This window comes from Grampus griseus (genome assembly GCF_964374135.1).
Source record: "Grampus griseus genome assembly, chromosome: 4".
In the NCBI taxonomy this organism is placed as follows: domain Eukaryota; kingdom Metazoa; phylum Chordata; class Mammalia; order Artiodactyla; family Delphinidae; genus Grampus; species Grampus griseus.
The window spans coordinates 125527342-125548219 of record NC_138997.1 but is presented as its reverse complement, the minus strand read 5'-3'; the positions used below and the strand labels follow the sequence as shown (position 1 = coordinate 125548219).

General features: G+C 41.4%; 2 protein-coding genes across 2 annotated transcripts; one reads left to right on the top strand and one right to left on the bottom strand.

Moving 5' to 3' along the window:
• Nucleotides 1-3224: 3224 nt before the first annotated feature.
• Nucleotides 3225-12678, bottom strand: BBS12 (Bardet-Biedl syndrome 12). The gene is made up of 3 exons (XM_082652955.1): nucleotides 12575-12678; nucleotides 8370-8432; nucleotides 3225-6155 (listed from the first exon to the last, which is right to left on the bottom strand). Exon 3 carries the CDS (start codon nucleotides 6143-6145, stop codon nucleotides 4001-4003), a length of 2145 nt encoding a protein of 714 aa, XP_082509081.1. The 5' UTR covers nucleotides 6146-6155; nucleotides 8370-8432; nucleotides 12575-12678; the 3' UTR covers nucleotides 3225-4000.
• A 1150-nt stretch (nucleotides 12679-13828) lies between these two features.
• LOC309822181 (centrin-4-like) lies at nucleotides 13829-16723 on the top strand (the record flags this gene model as incomplete). The annotated part of the gene is given in 7 exon segments (XM_082653891.1): nucleotides 13829-13891; nucleotides 14571-14621; nucleotides 14623-14712; nucleotides 15107-15151; nucleotides 15155-15235; nucleotides 15849-15986; nucleotides 16190-16723. Coding segments are annotated over 7 exon segments (558 nt in total). The 3' UTR covers nucleotides 16280-16723.
• Between the last annotated feature and the right edge of the window lie 4155 nt (nucleotides 16724-20878).

Here is a 20878-nt window from a genome sequence, read left to right as displayed (position 1 = left end):
AAGACACAACACAGCAAAAATTAAAAAAAAAAAAAAAAAAAAGTTGTGAATCACCTGAGCTCAGTGTTCCTCTACTGTAACACAAACTACCATGTGTGCAGACATTCATCATGGGCTCCTTATGTCACCCCTGAGGGACTTGAGAGCGCAGGGGACCAACATAAATTAACATGAAGCTCTGGTTACTTTTATAAAGTCCTTTGTCTCTGACCCAGGAGTCTCGAGTCTTCTGCCAGTGTTGCATGAAATTTTAATAGGCCAACTTGTTAGCTTGTAAACAGAGCAAAATCCCAGACCCTGCATAGTTCTTGCCAGTTTTAACTTGAGAGAACCATGGTTCTCTGGAAAAGATGAGCCCCAGTGGGTGGGGTTAAGAGATATGATTCCATGGGTTCCATAGTGAATGCTTTCACTCAAGTAGTGGGTAAGGGGGAGGGGATTATGGGCTGCCTACTGTCTACCTGTTAATGAACGTTTGGAGACTAAGTATGAGAAAGAGGTCATACAACCAAATGGTGTCTTGGTTGTTGACCACTCACGTTGGGTGGGAGAAGGAAGAATGTGAACATGACAACAGGGCAGCGTGCCCCATGGCACAACCTGAGAAGAAACCGGCTGCAGCCACCAAGTCAAGGGGTCCCCAGAGCTGAAAGAAATGCTGTCAGCAAGGAAGAAATACAACTTTTTTATGTGGGATCTTAGTTCCTCGACCAGGGGTCAAACCCGCACCCCTTGCGCTTGGGAGCATGGAGTCTTAACCACTGGACCACCAGTGGCTGAAGAAATACAACTTTGAGTAGACCAAAAATACAAGCTTGTTGAGCACAAGTTGGGCAGCTGATCAAAACCAAAAGTAAACACAAAGTGTTCCTTCCTGGCATGGAGCCGTTCTCTCCCTCTACACTTAATACCTCCGGCACCCTCCACCCTGAAGTCATTTGTTGTACGGAAAAAGCCAAGTGTGTAACGGGGGAACTCTGGGGAAGAAAGTGACTCAAATTTTTATAGCTCTGTTAGATACAGGTGCCCAAGGGACCATGCTACCCAGTCCCTGAGGGACGTGGCTACTGGGCACAGGGTGGCCCAAGGTACCCAGGACTGCAGGGCACTGGGGAGATGCAGTGGTCAGCGGAGGACAGAGAGAAAGATCCCTGGAGCCTGGGTGCTCTCCAGATACTAGGAAGGGCACGGGGAGAAGCTGGCACCAACACTGAAATGCAGAGTCAAAAAAACAACCCCCAAAACAAAACCTCCCTGCCTGCCGCCCTCACTCTCTGCTCCTTCCTGAGCTACCCGTCAGGGAGATAACAGCAACTCTTGGCACCCGTTAAAGCCCCTAATGTGAAACTTCTTGGTCCATGTTTCCATAGGGGGAAAAAGTGACTAAAGGTAACTGACAGGATTGGAGCAAATCTTGCAGTAAAGGAAAAAAGTGACCCTGTGGGTGGGTCCCAATGGCCCAATTCAATGTACTATTATCATGAAAATACATAATTGGCATCGAGGTGTTATGTGCTTGAACTTAAATGCTCATGAAGTGCCAGAGGAGATTCTCTCACGCGGGGTATTGCTACAGGTAGAGAAATGAGACAAGCTTCCGGCCAGCTACCACCATGCCCTGACCCATCCTAACCCATCCACAGGGTGGGACTGAGTGTGTGCGCCTCTGTGCTCTGATGCCTCAGATGTTCACTATACAGGTGATATATATAGACGTTCTGGGGTTGACAGGTTAGAAGCCTGTCTCAATGGCCCTGACTGTGGCGTTATCTACCTCTACCAGTAGGAGTGACCGATAAACCTGAACAAAATTCAGAACACTGGTTGCCAAGGAAAGTTCCTTGATACCATTTGGAGAGATTCACAGCACTCATCCCTCCGGGAGTCAAACAAGCAAATGCTTTATCTCCTTGACCACCACAAGCCACCACCACAAAGGAGGCTCAACTCCTTGTTAAGCCTCTTATTTGGTACAGGAGGCAGGACATGATGCCATCAATGGCAGCTCTCAGTTAAGAACACTTAAAAACACAGGAACCAGGACAATCTTGTTTCAATCTGACTGATCATATGCTTCTCTTAATGCCTGAGTGGCCTTGGATTTTGCCATGCATGGCAACTGAGGCTGAAACTACTAGGTAACACTACCTATGTGACTTAATCAAATTTATATACTGGTGATTCAATTCAGGTTTAACAAGAAATCCTGATATACAGTGACCTGGGCCTATTGCGGTTATGTGCTTGTATGTGGGGAAAATGGGCCACAAAGGTATCTCCGCTAGCGATGGGAGTTGCCTTTTGGCCCATCTATTGCCTCCTGTTATTTTCGGCAATGACACCAAAGACAGGTAAGACAGTCAAAGCTCCCTTGCGTGGTTTATAATGGATAACAAATTGGTCTTAGGCTACATTCTGGCTAATAAGAAGGCCTACTGGCCCTCCCTTGGAACTTACATTTGACTACATTCAAGGCCCTTGGGAACATGAGTGAGGTCCGTACTGCAGCCTGGCTTCACCCTGCTGCTCGGGGTCTGTTTTAGTAGCCTTGATTTAGTTGGTATGTGAGACCAACTGAATAGATTTGGTACTGACTAAGCAACCTGTTTGCCAGATTAATCAGAGTAGCCGACAGAGTGGCATACTCACATGAAAATTCAAGTCTGGCTAAGAACGTATCAGGTTGAAGAGTGAATTTCTGGAGGAGGCTACCTACCATGGCTCTGAGTGACACTGCAGACTTTCTCAGGACGCCAGGCCTATCTTTACCCAGTCCACGTCTCAGGCTTGTGTTTACACTGAGCAGCCTTGAGGCATGAGGTAACAACTGCCCTTGGACAAAGAACGGGATTGTTTCTGCTTACTGTAAAAGCAGTGGCTACCCCAAGTGTTCCTCTTCCGTAACACAACACACTGCGTGTGCAGGCTGCCATCAGTGGCCCTCTGTGTTGCTTTCGTGGGACGTAGAGAACTGGGGAACTGATGCAAAGCAACCTGAAGCTCTGGCTACTGCTTTTCCTGTGAATAATAAAAGCCCTTTGCCTCTGATCCAAGCATCTTGTGTATTCTGTAGCATCCCATGAAACAGCAACAGGCTAACCTGTTAAATTATAAGTAGGGTGAACGGCAATCCCACTACTGGGCATATACCCTGAGAAAACCATAATTCCAAAAAGAGTCATGAAGCACAATGTTCACTGCAGCTCTATTTACTGTAGCCAGGACATGGAAGCAACCTAAGTGTCCATCGACGGATGAATGGATAAAGAAGATGTGGCACATATATACAATGGAATATTACTCAGCCATAAAAAGAAACAAAATTGAGTTATTTGTAGTGAGGTGCATGGACCTAGAGTCTGTCATACAGAGTGAAGTAAGTCAGAAAAACAAATACAGTATGCTATCACATATATATGGAATCTAGAAAAAAAAAAGGTTGTAACGAACCTAGGGGCAGGACAGGAATAAAGACACAAAGGTAGAGAATGGACTTGAGGACATGGGGAGGGGGAAGGGTAAGCTGGGACAAAGTGAGAGAGTAGCATTGACATATACACTACCAAATGTAAAATAGATAGCTAGTGGGAAACAGCCGCATAGGACAGGGAGATCAGCTCGGTGCTTTGTGAACACTTAAAGGGGTGGGATAAAGAGGGTGGGAGGGAGATGCAAGTGGGAGGGGATATGGGGATATATGTATACGTATAACTGATTCACTTTCTTATACAGCAGAAACTAACACAACAATGTAAAGCAATTATACTCCAATAAAATGTTAAAAAAAGAGACATGTCCAGCTACAGAATAAAAATATAGAAACAGAGAACAAAATTGTAAGTAGGGTGAAATCTCCGACTTTGTACAGTTATTGACACACATCAATTATTTTCTCTTGGTAAAAGCTGGCATTTTAGAAACTGTAACTTGGCTACTAGAAAATTTATTATTAGCACGACATATTACCAAAGATTATTTTCCAAAGACTTAGCCAATAACACTACAAAAATAAAAAGCCCTCTGATTCCTGCGAATTTATCTGCGTTTGTTCAAGTCCAGTGATAATTTCACTGTCTGTCTGAAGAACTAACAGTACTAAATCCAAGGCTCGGCGCCATGCCTCAATCTTTGGTGTAACAATGTCATAAACTCTTGGAATCTGTTCCAGTTTATCTGAAATGTCTGAATTTAAAATCCCACTATTTAGTTTACTATATTCATTCAAGACGTAAGAGGAAGGAGAGCCAGAGTCTGTAGCATTTTGTAGATGATGTTGAATGAATGTGCCGGCTTCAAATTCTGATGAGTAACTGGCAGTGTTATACAGGAGAGTTGAAAGGTACCTGCGCCATCCATTTGCCAGGAGTTTAAGCACAGTCGGTCTGTACTGTGTCACAGATGAGGCCAGCCAAGAGGAAGTATTATGAAGCCATCCTGAACAGCCTTGGTTTCCTTTATTCACAGACTGCTCCGCAAGAATCTGAAGATGGCTAAGACACAAAAATTCAACTGCGCCACCCCCAAGGAAGACCTTTTGCTCTTTTAGAGCATGATACAGACGATAGGCACACGTCCAGAAGGTATCTTCTTTGGTTTGCACCTGGGCAGTGACAGGACTAGTCAGCACTACTGTAACCAAATTAATTCCTTCTGTTTTTAACATGATTGCCATTCTGTTGATCTCATCTGCAGCATCAAAGGGAATGCTTCTCCAGATGGTCACACAGACCCCACTGCCCACGCAGTTTTCGTTCACTTGTGTAATGTAGGTCACCTGCACTGCTCCTGAAGCCTCTGCAAAAGCCTGCATTACATTGCCATTCATTGATCCAATTACCAACCTCTTGCTGTCTGTGCATTTTTCAATTAAGCGTTCAGACACATTTCCTTGTGCCAGGACAAGGTTCACATTGAACTTGATTAATACCTGTAACACATGATCTGTCCACAGTTCTTCTGAGCCATCTTGTTGAACCTTCAAGCTTTCTGATACTGTTTTAATACTTGCAGACTTATTAAACCCCAGGTGGCGATAATTCTCTGTGAGATCACCTTCAACAAGAACAATGCGAATAGGCTGATTCTGCAATTCCTTGATCAGAGCAGTACTAGATATTGATACAACAGTGATATATCCTGGACAGACACAAGAAAAAGTTTCAGGGAAGCCAGGTAAGCAGCAAGTGAAGATTCTTGAAATGTCAAAAAGAAATGGCACTGTACAGCTGCCTTGCTGCATACCTGCGTTCTGATATTGTAGCCGTACTGCTTCGTCTACTAACTTCATGCTGCTGTGACCTCCGTGACTCAAACCCACCTCCAACTCCACCAAATCATCACATCTGTAAGTCTTGGGAGTAGCTGCACTAAGTTGTTCTAGAACTCCATCTGGTTTGCTTACCCATTGATTATTACCTGTCCTACTAAAATGTCTACTGTGGGTTAGTACTGACTTTCTGCAGCGGGTGTCTGCAAGCAGACTGTTTTTCAGAGTTTGAGGAGTTTGTGATGTGTTTTCATCTGCTTCAACCTTATCCTGAGACCTAAAGAGTTGAGGTGATTTAACAGGTCTCCCAGAAAGACTGTAAATGGCCAGTGACTGAGAGGCAACATCTTTGAGATCACGCTCTTTCTGTATCAAACCAGTACCTGAAGGGATTTGGAGAAAAGGGTATACGCCGACACTAAATGTTTCAGGTCCAGAAAATGTCTTTGTGTTAACCATACGGTCAAATACATTGTGGATAGGTACTTGAAGGGAAACTACCTCTTCAATGCATGAATTCAAGCCTTCTGACATTACAGACACTATTAATGAAATGGGGACACCCAAATGAAGACATTCTTCAGCAGCACTGCTCCATGCACCAACAAGAAACAAAAGAGTACTGGTTCCAGTTCTGTATGTGTTATTTTGCGCTTGAACTGCTTCTCTGAGAAGTTGTCCCACTGCACTGGTTAAATCCAAACTTTCAAGAAGCCTTACTGTTGAACTGATTAACACACTTTCATGACACTCTTCATTTATAATAAATTTGGATGATTTGACTGGGCCTAGGAAAGTTCTTCCTGTTTCTGCAAACGATGAAAGCTGTTGAAGTCCCACGTGCCTTCTTTTGTTTATGACCCTGCAAGCCATCACCATGAATCATCATCTGCAAATAAAATTAAAACTTGGAACTTTATTCAGTGCAATTCATGGTAATAAAAGAAAAGTAAGATACAGTCCCTGCCTTCGAGGAGTTTCTGATACATGTAGTTTCCATTAAATATGGTCAGTGCAATGATATAGCATTAAAATTTGAAAAAATAATTAGCAAGTTGAAGGAGGTAGTAGTAAATGCACATATATGTGACAAAAACACAGTGTACCTGGGTAATACAAGTAGTTTAGTTTCACGGGATATAAAGCAAGTAGTGGGGAATAGTAGGACATGAAGCGTTAGAAGAGGAAAGAGGCTGGATCATGAAGGGCAGTATGTGCCACGTCAAACCTGACCCTACTTATAATGGGAAACGTGGAAGTGCTTTAAGGGGGGGAGATGAAGAAACAGCTTGATGTAGTATCTGACAGCATGTACTCTGAATCTAGAAGTCTGGGTTTGAACTTGTCTCTACTGCTTACTAACTGTGTAGCCTTCAGCAAGTTTCTTAACTTCTTTACCCCGTTTTCACGTCTGAAAAATGAGGATAATAACAGAATCTACTTCATAGGGTTATTACCAGGAGTAAATGAGTACAGTGCTTAGAACAGTGTCTGGCACACAGTGCTTTATGAGTACTTGCAATAACAATAATAAATTTATAATATAAAACTGAATAATATTAAAAATAAAATTAAGTAATACTAAAATTATTATTATTATTAGTGTTTTGGATATATTACCACTCTGATAACAGTGTAGAGAACTGATTGGATGAGTGCCAGACAGAAGGCAGAGAGGCCATGGTTATCTAGATGAGAAATGTGGAAGAGGGATGGAGGTAAAGGATGGATTTAGCTATTGATTAGAATATAAAGGGAGGAAAAGTACTGTTTAAAAGGAAGTTCGAGGGCTTCCCTGGTGGCACAGTGGTTAAGAATCCGCCTGCCAACACAGGGGACAGGGTGTTCGAGCCCTGGTCCAGGAAGATCCCACATGTCACAGAGCAACTAAGCCTGTGCACCACAAATACTGAAGCCCACGCGCCTACAGCCCGTGCTCCACAACAAGAGATGCCACCGCAATGCGAAGCCCGCACACTGCAACGAAGAGTAGCCCCTGCTCACTGCAATGAGAGGAAGCCCGCATGCAGCAATGCAGATGCAACGCAGCCAAAATAAATAAATAAATAAATAAATAAATTAAAATTTAAAAAAAGGAAGTTCGAGAGCATTAGACTTTTTCCAGGTAGTATTTCAGAATTCATATCTAAAACTAATAGGAAGAAGTTATAAGAGAAAAACTTCAGCCCGATAGAAAGAACTTTTTAACAAAGTACTCTCTAATTGAAAAGCTGTCTGTAATAAAATAACCTGTCTTGTGAGGTATGGGCTCTTAAAGCACTACAGCTAAAACTGTAGATAACATACACTTCTTTTCCAACTCTAAGACTTTATAATTCTTCAAGTACATATATATACATATTTTAATATTTTTAAAATATATATATATATTTATTTGGCTGCGTTAGGTCTTAGTTGCGGCACGCGGGATCTTCGTTGCAGCAGGCGGGATCTAGTTCCCTGACCAGGGATTGAACCCGGGCCCCCTGCATTGGGAGCGCGGAGTCTTAGCCACTGGACATCAGGGAAGTCCCGCAAGCATATTTTTTACCACAACCTTTTAAATCCAAAATATCAAAAAGCAAACAACTCTTGGAGTTTTTGCTTTTCTTCTAATGCTGGCCACAGCACTGGTAAATTTGTTCCTATAATGCCTAGAGTCATCCTTGATTCTGAAGAGCTCCACAGTTCCAGATACACCTTAGGATCTGCAGGAAGCCACAGCACCTGTTGCTCAAGAGTAGCTTCCTAGAGGCTTTCAAGGACTAAGGAGAAAAGCCAGTACAGCCTAAGAAAACATATAACAAATTGTTTGAACTCAGCTTCAAAACCTCTTTTGTGAAACTTTCAGTTCTGTAAAATAAAAATAAAACTCTTGATATACTCAGGTATATCCCTGAACAGCATCAAATTATACTCTAGACTCCAACAATGCTGAGACCCATCCTGTCTTACAGCTCTCTTATCTTACCATATTTTTGCTGTCCTCCACCCCATATTATCAATTCTCTACTTACCCAGTTTAAGTTCCCATTTGCGGATTATAATCACTCTCTTGTACATAGACTCTCAAAGTCCTTGTCTCTCTTTTGGTTCATCTTACCTTGCAAAGCCACTAATCTTGATGAAATCCAAATCTGTCTACTCCATGTTTACCCTGGGGCAGCTGAAAATAAACAGAAAAACACACGCAACCGCACTGACTGGTGTCATTTTAAGTTCATGACTCCACACTGCAAGTGGCCCTTAATACTGCCTGGCAATCTATTTTGTCAGTCCTTTTGTCTTTTTTTTAATGGTTATTGGGTTCTATTTTTAAAAGTTTCATCTACCCCTGAGTACAAAGGACATTCCATATTTCTTCTAAAAGCTTTATGGTTTTAGTCTTTTTTAAAAATTGAGGTAAAGGTCATAAAGGTCATATAACATAACCATTTTAGAGTATACAATTCAGTGGCACTTCGAACATTCACAGTGTTGTACAACCACTACCTTTATCTAGTTCCAAAATATTTCCATCACCCCGAAAGAAAACTCTGTAGCCATTAAGCAGTCCCTCCCTGTATGTCTCCCCCCAGCCCCTGGCAACCACCAAGCTGCTTTCTTGTCTCTGTGGATTTACCTATTCTGGATATTTCATAGACTCATGTAATATGGGACCCTTTGTGTCTGGTTTCTTTCACTTGGCATAATATTTTTTAAAAAATTTTTATTGGAGTATAGCTGCTTTACAATGTTGTGTTAGTTTCTGCTGTACAGCAAAGTGAATCAGCTATATGTGTACATAAATCCCCTTTTTTGGATTGCCTTCCCATTTGGGTCACCACAGAGCACTGAGTAGAGTTCCCTGTGCTGTACAGTAGGTTCTCATTAGTTGTCTATTTTATACATAGTATCAACAGTGTATATATGTCAATCCCAATCCCCCAATTCATCCCACCCTCTCAGTTAGCATAATGTTTTTGAGGTTCATCCACATTGTAGTATGTGTATTTCATTCCTTTTTATGTATGTGTGTAGGTAGCTATCATTTTGTTTATGGACATTTGGATTGCTTCTACTTTTGTTATTTTTAATTAATTAATTAATTTATGGCTGTGTTGGGTCTTTGTTGCTGTGCGTGGGCTTTCTCTAGTTGCGGAGATTGGGAGCTACTCTTTTTTTTTTTTTTTTTTTTTGCGGTACGCGGGCCTCTCACTGTTGTGGCCTCTCCCCTTGCGGAGCACAGGCTCCGGACACGCAGGCTCAGCGGCCATGGCTCACGGGCCCAGCTGCTCCACGGCATGTGGGATCTTCCCGGACCAGGGCACGAACCCGTGTCCCCTGCATCGGCAGGCAGACTCTCAACCACTGCGCCACCAGGGAAGCCCTAACAGCTTTATATAATTATGCAAATCTCCCCCTTTCAACGAGGCCTATCCTGAGCATCCTATTTAACACTGCAAACTCCTCTTTTCCCTTTACATTCTGGATTCCCTTTATTCGCTCTAATTTCTCTTTTCCCACAACATTATCACCTTATAAAATAGTACATACTCTACTTATTTATTTACTATTTATTGACTATGTCCCTCTGTTGGAATATAATTCCCAGAAGGGCAGTTTCAGTCACTGATGTATCCCATATACTGATAACACTGTCTGACACAATGCAAGTACTCAATAAATATTTGACAATGTGGTTTTCACCACATTTATTATCTTACATTTAAGTACAGAACTGAAATAAGACTAAACAGATGCCATTGTCAGTATTCCTCCACCATAAATTTAAGGTTCTACCACCTCTGGAGTCGACATGATTGCTATTTGGCACTGCTGTGGTTGAGGCCCTTTAATTGCTTCCAAAACGGTTCCTCCTTCACATGGTTGTCAGAATTATCTTTGAAAAGCACAAACCTAATCGGATCACTCCACTGCCTAAAACAACTATTGATCTTAGAAAATAAAGTCTTTACCTCGGTAAAGATGTCCCATAATCTGACTTCAATCTAATTTATAAGGCTCATCTTCCACCTTTCCTTACAAACCCAATGATCTAGTCACACTACAACATACCTTTACTTTCATTTCCGCACATACTATACTCTGATTTGAATATCCTACACTTTCTTCACCTTGGTAAATGCTATATATCTTTCATGACCCAAGGCAAATGCCACATTTTTGATACAGCCTCCTCCAATGCCTCAAGGAGAAGTAGCACCTCCTTCCTGGGCTGCCAAAGTACTGTCTACACACATCTACTAAAGCACTTAGCACCCTGAATTAAAAATACTGTTTTTATGTCTGTGCCTACCTCCCCCACTACTCTGTGGGTTCCTTGCTTCCATTCATCTTTATACTCTACGCTCAGTTCCTTTCAAACTCACCCAATACATGGCATAGTACATGATATGTAGAAAGCATTAAATAAATTTCGTAGATTTAAGAGTGATAGTAGGTTTAACATTTTTCCAGATTAATATTATTAATGTTCTATAGTAAAATTAGATTAGTAACAGCTAGTTTTCAAGACTGAGTACTTCCTACCTAAGACCTAGAAACTGCAATCTGAGCCTATAATTGAAAAATCATTTTCACTAGAAGTTAATGTCCCAAATATAAAAGCCTAAATCACAGAATGATGTAAAAGCAGGTGAACACACTACGCAGCCTTTTAGTTGCCATAAGATCAAACTTGATCCAGGAGAGCCTAAAAAGTAGAATTGTTTCTACAAATTTGGTCATTATTCATTTCTGGTCTCAGAAATCCCTTTAATATTAGTAGTAAAGAAGAAGTATATGTCCTTGAAACTAATCAAGAGCAACTTTCTCAGTGAGATTAATGGCCTGAAAAATCAATATACTATAATTAAGTGACTGAATATTTTACCTAATTCACGAACTATCTTGAATTTGCATCGTTTAAATTTCCACTGGGGTAATTTTACACAGAAAAATCACTTCTAATATTAGAATAACTTTACCTATTTTCCAGAATCCTAATGAGGTTTTGTTTTTGGGTTTTTTTTTTTAGATCAATTATTACAATGCTTGGGTGTCTGCCTGGTATATAACGTGAGCAAGAAAGGATGATGGTTTTGGAAAACGTGCCATGTTTCAACTAACTGAAGTAGGAAAAGTGACTTGGAAGACTACTTCAAGAATGTACTTTGCACATTTTTCTTTCCTTACCTTCAAGGAGGTAAGTGGGATAGAGGGAAAAACCTAGGCAAAACTTAATATTCTTCCTGAATCCACTGTTGGAGAATCCTGTATGATTTTTAGGAAAAAGTACTTACTCTAGAGAAGGCACTGCAGGAGGCATAAAAAAGAGCCCTGATGTGTAAGCGATTAAGCGTTAGAAGTTTTAAGAGACTATCACCTCTTCATTCCTACCACCTCAGTCCTTCCCCTTCACCCTTTAGCTGGTCCCAGACAAGATTCAGAACTGGGCGGAACCAGCAAGTCTGGCCCTTTGGCCAAGAATTTGCTTTGATTTACAGCACTTATATGGCATCTGAATCTCGACAGTTACTGAGTCAAGTGGATTTTCAGGCTACCTATGTCGGACTCAATGCGGATCTATGCTGGATATATTTGGAAAACCGGCCAAATCTTGGGATTCAACCAACTGAACGGCTGTGGGTGAGAATGTCGGGGGCGTGGAAAAGTCTGATGGTGATTATGGGTGGGTCCAAAGTCCAACCCCGCAAATAAACGCTACAACACTGGTAAAGACTCCTTCCTATGCAAGGAGTCTTCATGTGCATCCTAAGACCCGCACTGCCCCCGTGCCCACACCACACCCCTCCTGTAAAGAAATGCTGCCTAGGGCTTCGCTGGTGGCGCAGTGGTTGAGAATCCGCCTGCCGACGCAGGGAACACGGGTTCGTGCCCCGGTCCGGGAAGATCCCACATGCCGCGGGGCTGCTGGGCCCGTGAGCCATGGCCGCTGAGCCTGCGCGTCGGGAGCCTGCGCTCCGCAACGGGAGAGGCCACAACAGTGAGAGGCCCGCGTACCGCAAAAAAAGGAAATTCTGCCTACCAGGCCAGAATCGCTGTGAACCAAGGAGGAGGGAAGTCGCTAAAGGCCAAGCCCCAGGCACTGTGGAGGCTGAAGGATGCCTAGCGGCGCAAGGTAAGGACAGTCCCCTCCGCCTCTGGTAATCCGGCCGGTAAACCGAAGCTGGACCAATTCAGCAGACCCACCAGGCTCTAGAGTCTCATCCCTTCCCCCGGCCCCAAGAGGTTAGAAAAGCAAACAATATCCCCCCACATCTCCGTCAAAGACTTAGCAGTTGGTAGAAGCACCTCGCTACGAACCTCGCTCTTTTCTCCATCCCTACGGGAGGCTCCAGTTCCCCGAAGTTCTGCCTGACACTGTGACGCCAAAACGCCCGGGGGAAGAACCTTCCTTTCCGGTTCGCATTTTGCGCAAGTGCGCCGCGGGCCCAGCTGGGCTAACGGATAGTCCTGGTTGCTAAGAAACCCTACGGAAAGTTCTGCTTAATGGTAGCCTGGGAAAGGCATAGCGTTACGCTATTGGTAGAGAATAGAGTGGGGGATGGCCTCAAGGACCTTCTTTTGTGACCATTGGGTGGCATGACTGTCAATCAGTGGGGGCAAGCCTGTGTGGGCGGGGCCGCAGAGAGGTCGGCGAGAGCGGCCTTAGCAACGGCCAGCAGGCTGTGTAGACTACAGTCGGGCTGTGCGGCGGGCGGGTGAAGCCCGGAGGTCCCGGTTGAGGGCGCCGGTCGGGGACATGGTGAGTGCGAAGCTGCAACCACTTACTGGGGCAGGGCTGGGGCTGAAGTTTCTCCCCGGAACAAGGAAGGAATTTAGTTTACGAAATGTATTATTCGCCTCCTTTCATGATCCTTGACTGTCATTAGTAACCCCTCCCTTCGTCGCCGAATAGAAGCGCACTGTCCATAACTCTAGAGACAGAAGAGCGGTTCTCCAGTTCATTTTTTCCCCTCCTCAACCCCAGTAACCGCTACTACCAACGGTGTTGGAGACAGAAACCGCTCTCTAGCCAGAAATGAGTTGAATACAGAGAATAAGATGCTTTAAAACCGTTGGAGGGCCTGGGCCTCTAGGAAAGACATCCAGAACTCTGAAAAAACTGGCCGGGGGAGCTACGAACTCTGCCACTGGAACTGTTGAAGATGAGTGTATCTGCAGTCCAGGGATCAAGAATCTGATGCTGCCACAACCAGTCTTAAGATATGTGAAACTGGCATCTAGATACACGGGTCGTGGAGTCTCTGCCACCACTGCTTCTTAACCCAGAGCTGCAGACAAGATACTGAAATGAGGCTGCAGAAGAATCCCAGGAGTAACTCTCGGACCTTGCTTGCCAGCAGAAAATGGCAAGTAGCAGGAAGATGACCTCCATCTTCCCCAGATACGGATAATTGGTCCAACATTTATTCTTCTCCCAGGTCCCTGGAGTAATTTTTCACCTGGAAAATGTATTTTTTCATTTCTCAGTCTCTGCAACATAGAAAAGTATGTGAGAAGGTGGGAAAGGAAATGATGTTCCAATCAACCATGTCTCACAAAATAAATTTTATTATGAGACATACAGGCAGAGATGAGAGTAAATATGCCTTAAACACTGCTGTTCAGATATACCAAGTAAGGGACTTCCCTGGTGGCGCAGTGGTTAAGAATCTGTCTGCCAATGCAGGGGACACACGTTCGAGCCCTGCTTGGGGAAGACCCCACATGCTGCGGAGCAACTAAGCCCGTGTGCCACAACTACTGAGCCTGCGCTCTAGAGCCCGCGAGCCACAACTACTGAGCCCACGTGCCACAACTACTGAAGCCCCCGTGCCTAGAGCCCGTGCTCCACAGCAAGAGAAGCCACTGCAATGAGAAGCCCACGCACCGCAACCAAGAGTAGCCCCCGCTCACTACGACTAGAGAAAGCCCGCGCGCAGCAACAAAGATCCAGTGCAACCAAAAATAAAATTAAATTAAAAAAAGATATACCAAGTAAGGCCAATTGTTTTCTGACATAACATCTGCTATTCTAGCATGTCTTCTTTGCCTCTTTTCCGTATCAAAAGTCACTAATTTGATGGAAAAACCTAAGATGTAAAAAAGAACCAGGCTTTCCAGCAAGATATGAATAACTAAAATCACAAATGTTAGCAAAGGGAAAGGGGGAAATTCTTGAAGTTCATTATATGATAGGGACTAGGATACTTGAATATGTTTATTATATTTAATTAGTTCATCATTAACTCTTCTGCTTCTGGTACTTTTTCCAGTTACACAGTTTATCTTTTACCCACATGTGTATTTATTACAGGCATCCAACTGCCGCACAAGTTCAGGCCAATGGAAGAAAAGAGCAGCAGAAATTGAATGAAACCCAAAAGCAAGAAATTAAAGAGGGCTTTGATTTATTTGATGTTGTTGGGTCTGGAACCAGAGATGTGAAAGGATTGAAGGTTCTGAAAATACTTATAATTCCAAAACATTTGAAAAACTCTCATTGCTTTGTTGCAATCTTTAAATCTTTCTTTAACAGTAGCCTTCTGAAAGCTTGATATAAAATCTCTTCAGTGCAGACACCTACCCCTGCAGTGTACATGCCTGGCCTGTTTAACAAAACAGTATCTCGTTAAGCATTTTATTCTTGTTTTATGAATGAGTAGGCCAAAGCCCATCGTGTCACAGTGACATCTTATGGCACGGTAGGATTGGAACCTAAGCCTGCTGACCTGACTTTCTAGGTTTAAGCCTAGTGCATAGTGAAAAAGAGAGAACCTAGTAATTAATAGGTAGTTTAAGAGCTAGGAATGAGATTGTGGGCTGTTATAATTTATTTGCTTTCTATTTCAGATTGCAATGTGGGCCTTAGGATTTGAACCAAAGAAAGAAGAAATTTAAAAAATGGTAGCTGAAATTGACAAAGAAGGAATCGGCACCATTAGTTTTGAAGATTTTTTGGCCATAATGAATGTAAAAATGGTATAGTAGTGATTTTGTTTTTCAATGAAATACAAGCAGTAGCCTTCTACAATTTTTGGCTGAAGCGATCAGAGGAAGAATTGGAACTAGGTCTTTAAAGATGGGTAGGATTTAGATAGATAGGAATAACAAGATTAAAGATGTTTTCAGGGTAGTAATGAAGACTGTCCAGTGTGGAGAAGAGGTTTCTTGTTAGGAAATAATAAGGATATATGGCTGGATAGAGAGAACGGGGCCAGCATTTTTAAGCCTTGAAATCAGCAAACAATTTATTGAGTGCCTATTTTTGTCAGGCAGTATCCTAGGGAGCATTGAATGAGACAACCTCCCTGTTCTCTTGGAGCTTATATTTTTGAAATGGATCTCAGTTAGTGAGGTTAATACAAGATAGATTCTCTTTATCACCCTGTGGCTCTTCCACTTAAATAAACCCTGAGTTTCAATACCTTGAGGGCAGATGTGAATGCACTGGAATAATTGTTAAAAGCCAGAGCAGTAAATAGAGCTCAGCTACCTGCTGTGTTGCTGTTCTAGACCTCAAAGACCTATACATCCAGACTAATCAAATAAATAAATGAAAGACTAATGACATTCAGTTGTTTCTGTTTTTAAGAGTGAAAAAGATGAAAAAGAAGACATATTGAAGGCTTTCAAATTATTTGGTGATGATAATACAGGAAGTATATCACTAAACAATATCAAGGGGGTTGGTAAGGAACTAGGGGAAAATTTGACAGATGATGAACTTCAGGTAAATTTTACTTATTTGTATAATTATAATTTCACATATAACTTATATACAATTATAATTTATTATAATTTATAGCTATATTCTTTAGTTGTATTAATACATTTAAAATAAAATTTGGTTTTGAGTATGTATTTGAATGTTCATTTATATCATTATGCCTTTTTAATAGATTTCACATATCCTATTTACATTTCATTTTACAGGAAGTGCTTGATGAAGCTGATCATGATGGGGATGGAGAAATAAATGAGGAAGAATTTTTGAGAATGATGCAAAAGACCACTCTTTATTAATACTGTTTTTTGTTCCTTCTGGCAAGTGGTTAACAAGTTTGTATTTAAGTTCCATAATATCTGTATGTATTCATTTTCAGTGTTTAGTTTATGTACACAAACTGGCCTTTTGATATCTAGTCCATGTGAGAAGTTACCTGTTTCTACCAATATGTTGTTAAATCTGTAGCATCAAGAAACAAAGGAAATGTAGTGACTTCCTTGAACCATGAATCTGAGAACGGTATTAATTCCAAGTGCTATTTTTAGAGCCCCAGGGTCCAAAGACTTAGATTTTTTTTTTTTAATTTAAGGAAATCAGCCCCACATCAAATGAATTTGACAAGCAAGCCATTACTTTCCCTGTTACTTTCCTTTTGTGCAACTCTAAAAATGATGAACATTTGCTTTTTTACCAATTATTCAGATACATAAAGCCTTAAATAAAACTATCTGGCAACTTCATTATTTGCTAATTTTCTTCTTATAAAGAAATTCAAAGCAGCACTTATGTCATCCAGATTTCCCCATACGTTTGACCCTATAATTTAGCATTTATTTAATACCTATGTCCTAGGACAGGTGCTAGGGGTTTTACATATATTATCTCAGTTACTATTTAGAAGCAGTAGTATTAGCTCCATCTTACTACATATGAGAAAACTAAAGTTCAGAGAATTTAAATTTTAAAATTGTTAATTTTCCCATAGATGATAAAATATGGATCCTAAATCTTATAACCTCACTCTTCATTATGTTGCTTCCCTGTGGATAAAAACTCTCAGGATAATTGTGTGTATTTTCTAACTCATATAATTCTATGACCCTCTTGTAATTTAATTTTATTTGTTTTTTATGAAAAAGCCAAACTATGGGGAGTCTTTTGACCCCCGCTGGGCCGCACAAGAATGGGCCTTGGGCCTGGAACACTTCCTTACCAAGAGATGGAATCCTTACAGCTTACACTGGACTTGTCACCTTGTCTGTAATTATCTTTCCCTATTTCAGACTCAATGTGTACTACTTTGTTCTGCTTAAGTACATGTGTCATATGGCACCTGGCCAACCCCAGTGCCTATCTGTCTCCTTTGGGGAGAAGACGGGGTTCTTCTGTTGTACAGGAAGGGTGTGTGTTGGCCAATTGCCCAGTGTCGGCTTCTGGGAGGGACCGGCTGGCTATAGGAAACTGACACTCACTACTGAAGCTGATCTTTCTGTGTCTTTTCTCTATTCTAGTAAAGCACTGTTCCAGCCAGTACTTAACTGCACTGTGTTTTCCTTAGCAACTCTGATACCAAGATGCAGTGGGCAGAAGTGCTTCAGCCTTCTGCTCCTGATAATAGGTAACAGATGCCACTTGCTGGACAAAACTCTTCCTAAAATCAAGTACATGGTAATGGTCTTTGGAGCAAGAAAGGCTGGTAGAAAATGTTCCTTTAATTGCCCCACCTAGTTTATTTTTAGCTCAACTGAAATGAAGACTAAAGTTTTTTGTTTTGTCAACACAAGAGAGGTTTTTATTTGATTTAAGCTAGGTTGGCATATGCTAATGAATGTTCTTAAGTGCTTCACGGTATTTTAAATTCCTAATTATGTAGCATTTCCTCTAGACTAAAGAACGATATACCTACTAAACATGCTTCATATGTGAAAATTATGGCCTTTAGGTTGTTAAAAGATTTATATTTTTAAGTGGGTAATACACTTAAAAATACACATGAACAAGTTTAAAGAGTTCTAAATAAGTCTTCTTACTATTCAGCCCCAGGTCTCCTCAGAGATAATTATTTTTACCAGTTTCTTATGGATCATTGCAGAGGGTGCATATACCTATGCACATGAATAAAGAATAGATTTTTTTCCCACAAATGATAGCATACTACGTACATTGTATATATTAATTTTTTCACTTAATATATTTTAGTGATACTTCCAGAGCAATACAAATAAAATGACTCATTCTAATGGCTATATAATATCCCATTGTAAAGATTATATTTTATTTAAGATCTTCTATTGGTGGACATTTTCTTTATTTCTAATCTTTTCCTTAATATCCTTATACATATGTCTCTGTATAGATGTGAGTATATCTGTAGAATTAATTCTTACAAGTGAGATAGTTGGGTCAAAAGCTATATGCATTTTAATTTAAACATTTTTTATTTTGATAGATATTGTCTTCTAAAAATATGTTTGCCAAGTTACATTCTTAATAGTATATGAAAATGCCCATTTCTTGATAAAGTATTACCAAACTTTTTGATTTCTGCCAATGTAACAAGTTGCAAGTCATATCTCATTGTAGGTTTAAATGTTAAATTCTATTATGAGAGGCATTGAGTATCTTTTCATATTTGGGATCTATTTTTTTCCTTTCTGAATATTGTCTGTTTGTGTCCTTTGCCTATTTTTCTGGTGGATTTTAAAAAATTTACTGATTTCTAGGAGCTCTTTCTATACAAAGGAAATTAATCTTGTCATATGTGTTACATGTATTTTCCTGTTTGTTGTTTGTCTTTTGATTTTAATTATGGATCAGTTTTTAAATTTTAAAAAGTTTACTTCATGAGATTATTTCTATAGATGTTCAAACTATTGTAACAGTAAGAGGGCAATGATGTATCTTTTATCAGTATTTATTCTCACAATAACTGTATTTGTCCTACGAGACTGTAGTCTAATTCTGAGAGTTAAAAAGTGGGGGACGGGCTTCCCTGGTGGCGCAGTGGTTGGGAGTCCGCCTGCCGATGCAGGGGACGCGGGTTCGTGCCCCGGTCCGGGAGGATCCCACATGCCGCGGAGCGGCTGGGCCTGTGAGCCATGGCCGCTGAGCCTGCGCGTCCGGAGCCTGTGCTCCACAACGGGAGAGGCCGACAGTGAGGGGCCCACGTACCGCAAAAAAAAAAAAAAAAAAAAAAAATTATACAAAAAGAGGGGGACAAGGTGATTATTTATCATGCCATTGAATTTTCCATTTGAAAAATAATCATCTTTACTTTTTAGGTGAGATGATCGGGATTTAATCCAATGCTGGAGTAAGGGAGAGTTTTATAAGCATTAGATCTGTTTGAGTTTGCTTTATGTTTGACTGAACCCAACTAAAATGCCTCAGACTCTAAAAATGGCCCTGGGAATATTGCTAGACGAGGAAAATCCAGGACCAGGCCAGAACTCTTGAGCTATTTTGGAACATATTCAGGCTTCTATGACTGCTGTGGCAGAAATTAACTCCTTAAGATGAAGTGAAATTTGTTGGGGTATTTACATCTCAAAATGTTTCCCTATTAAAAATACTTTTTGAGGGCTTCCCTGGTAGCACAGTGGTTAAGAATCCGCCTGCCCATGCAGGGGACATGGGTTCGAGCCCTGCTCTGGGAAGATCCCACATGCTGCGGAGCAACTAAGCCCGCGCGCCACAACTACTGAGCCTGTGTGCCACAACTACTGAAGCCTGCGCACCTAGAGCCTGCGCTCTGCAACAAGAGAAGCCACCGCAATGAAAAGCCCGCGCACCGCAACGAAGAGTAGCCCCCGCTCACCGCAACTAGAGAAAGCCCGCGCACAGCAACGAAAACCCAATGCAGCCAAAAATAAATAAATAAAATAAATTTATTTAAAAAATACTTTTTGAGATTTATAAATTTTGTAAAAAAAAGAAAAAATAGAAAATTATGACTATTTTATGGTTTCACAGTCAAATAAAGGCAGATGAAGTAAGATGATAAGACTTAAAAAGCTTGAATCATTTTAGCCAAAGATCTTAGAATTCACTTACTTTTATCCCAGAACAAATTCAAACGTACCTAGTTTTCTACATTTTCCTTCCTCTCCCGGGAGCAAGATCAAATCCAACAGTATGTGGACAACTTAAGAAGCTCTCATAAAGGCATAAAGGTGGTCGAAATTAGAATAATGCTTACTAAAAGAAAAATCATTTCAATCACTAATCAACATCAAAGTTTTTAGATTGCTAGGTAGGGGGGCTGTGAAGGATACAATGAATTAGATGTGGATCTTATTGTCTCTAAGTTGGCTGGTAGTTCATGTGGTAGGCATCTTCTGAAGTGGCTCTCAGTGATCCAGTTTCCTGGTATCCTTGCCTTTGTGTAATCCCTTTGTTGAGTGTGGAGTAGATCCAATGATTGGCTACTAATTAATAGAATATGGCAAAAATGATGGGAGGTCTCTTACGATATTGGGTCTTAAAAGACGTTTACTTCCCTCTACTGGCACTCTCTTGCCTTTTTGTTTGCTTGCTCTGGTGAAGCAAGCTGCTGTGTTTTGATCTGCCCTGTGAAGAGAACCACATGGCAAGGAGCTGAGAGCAGCCTCTGGCCAACAGCAAGTGAGGGACCAAAGCTTTCAGTCTGTCAACAAGGAACCAAATCCTGCCAGCAACCATTTGAAGGAGATTGAAAATGGATCCTTTTCTAGTTCATCTTTGAGGTGGGCTGCAGCCCCTGCTGGCACCTTGATTACAACCAGTGAGAGACCCTGAAGCAGAGGAGGACTCAGTTAAGCCACATCTTGATTCCTGAACTTCAGAAACTAAGATAATAAAGGTTATTGTAAGCTACTAAGTCTTGGGAGTAATTAGTTACACAACAAAGGATAACT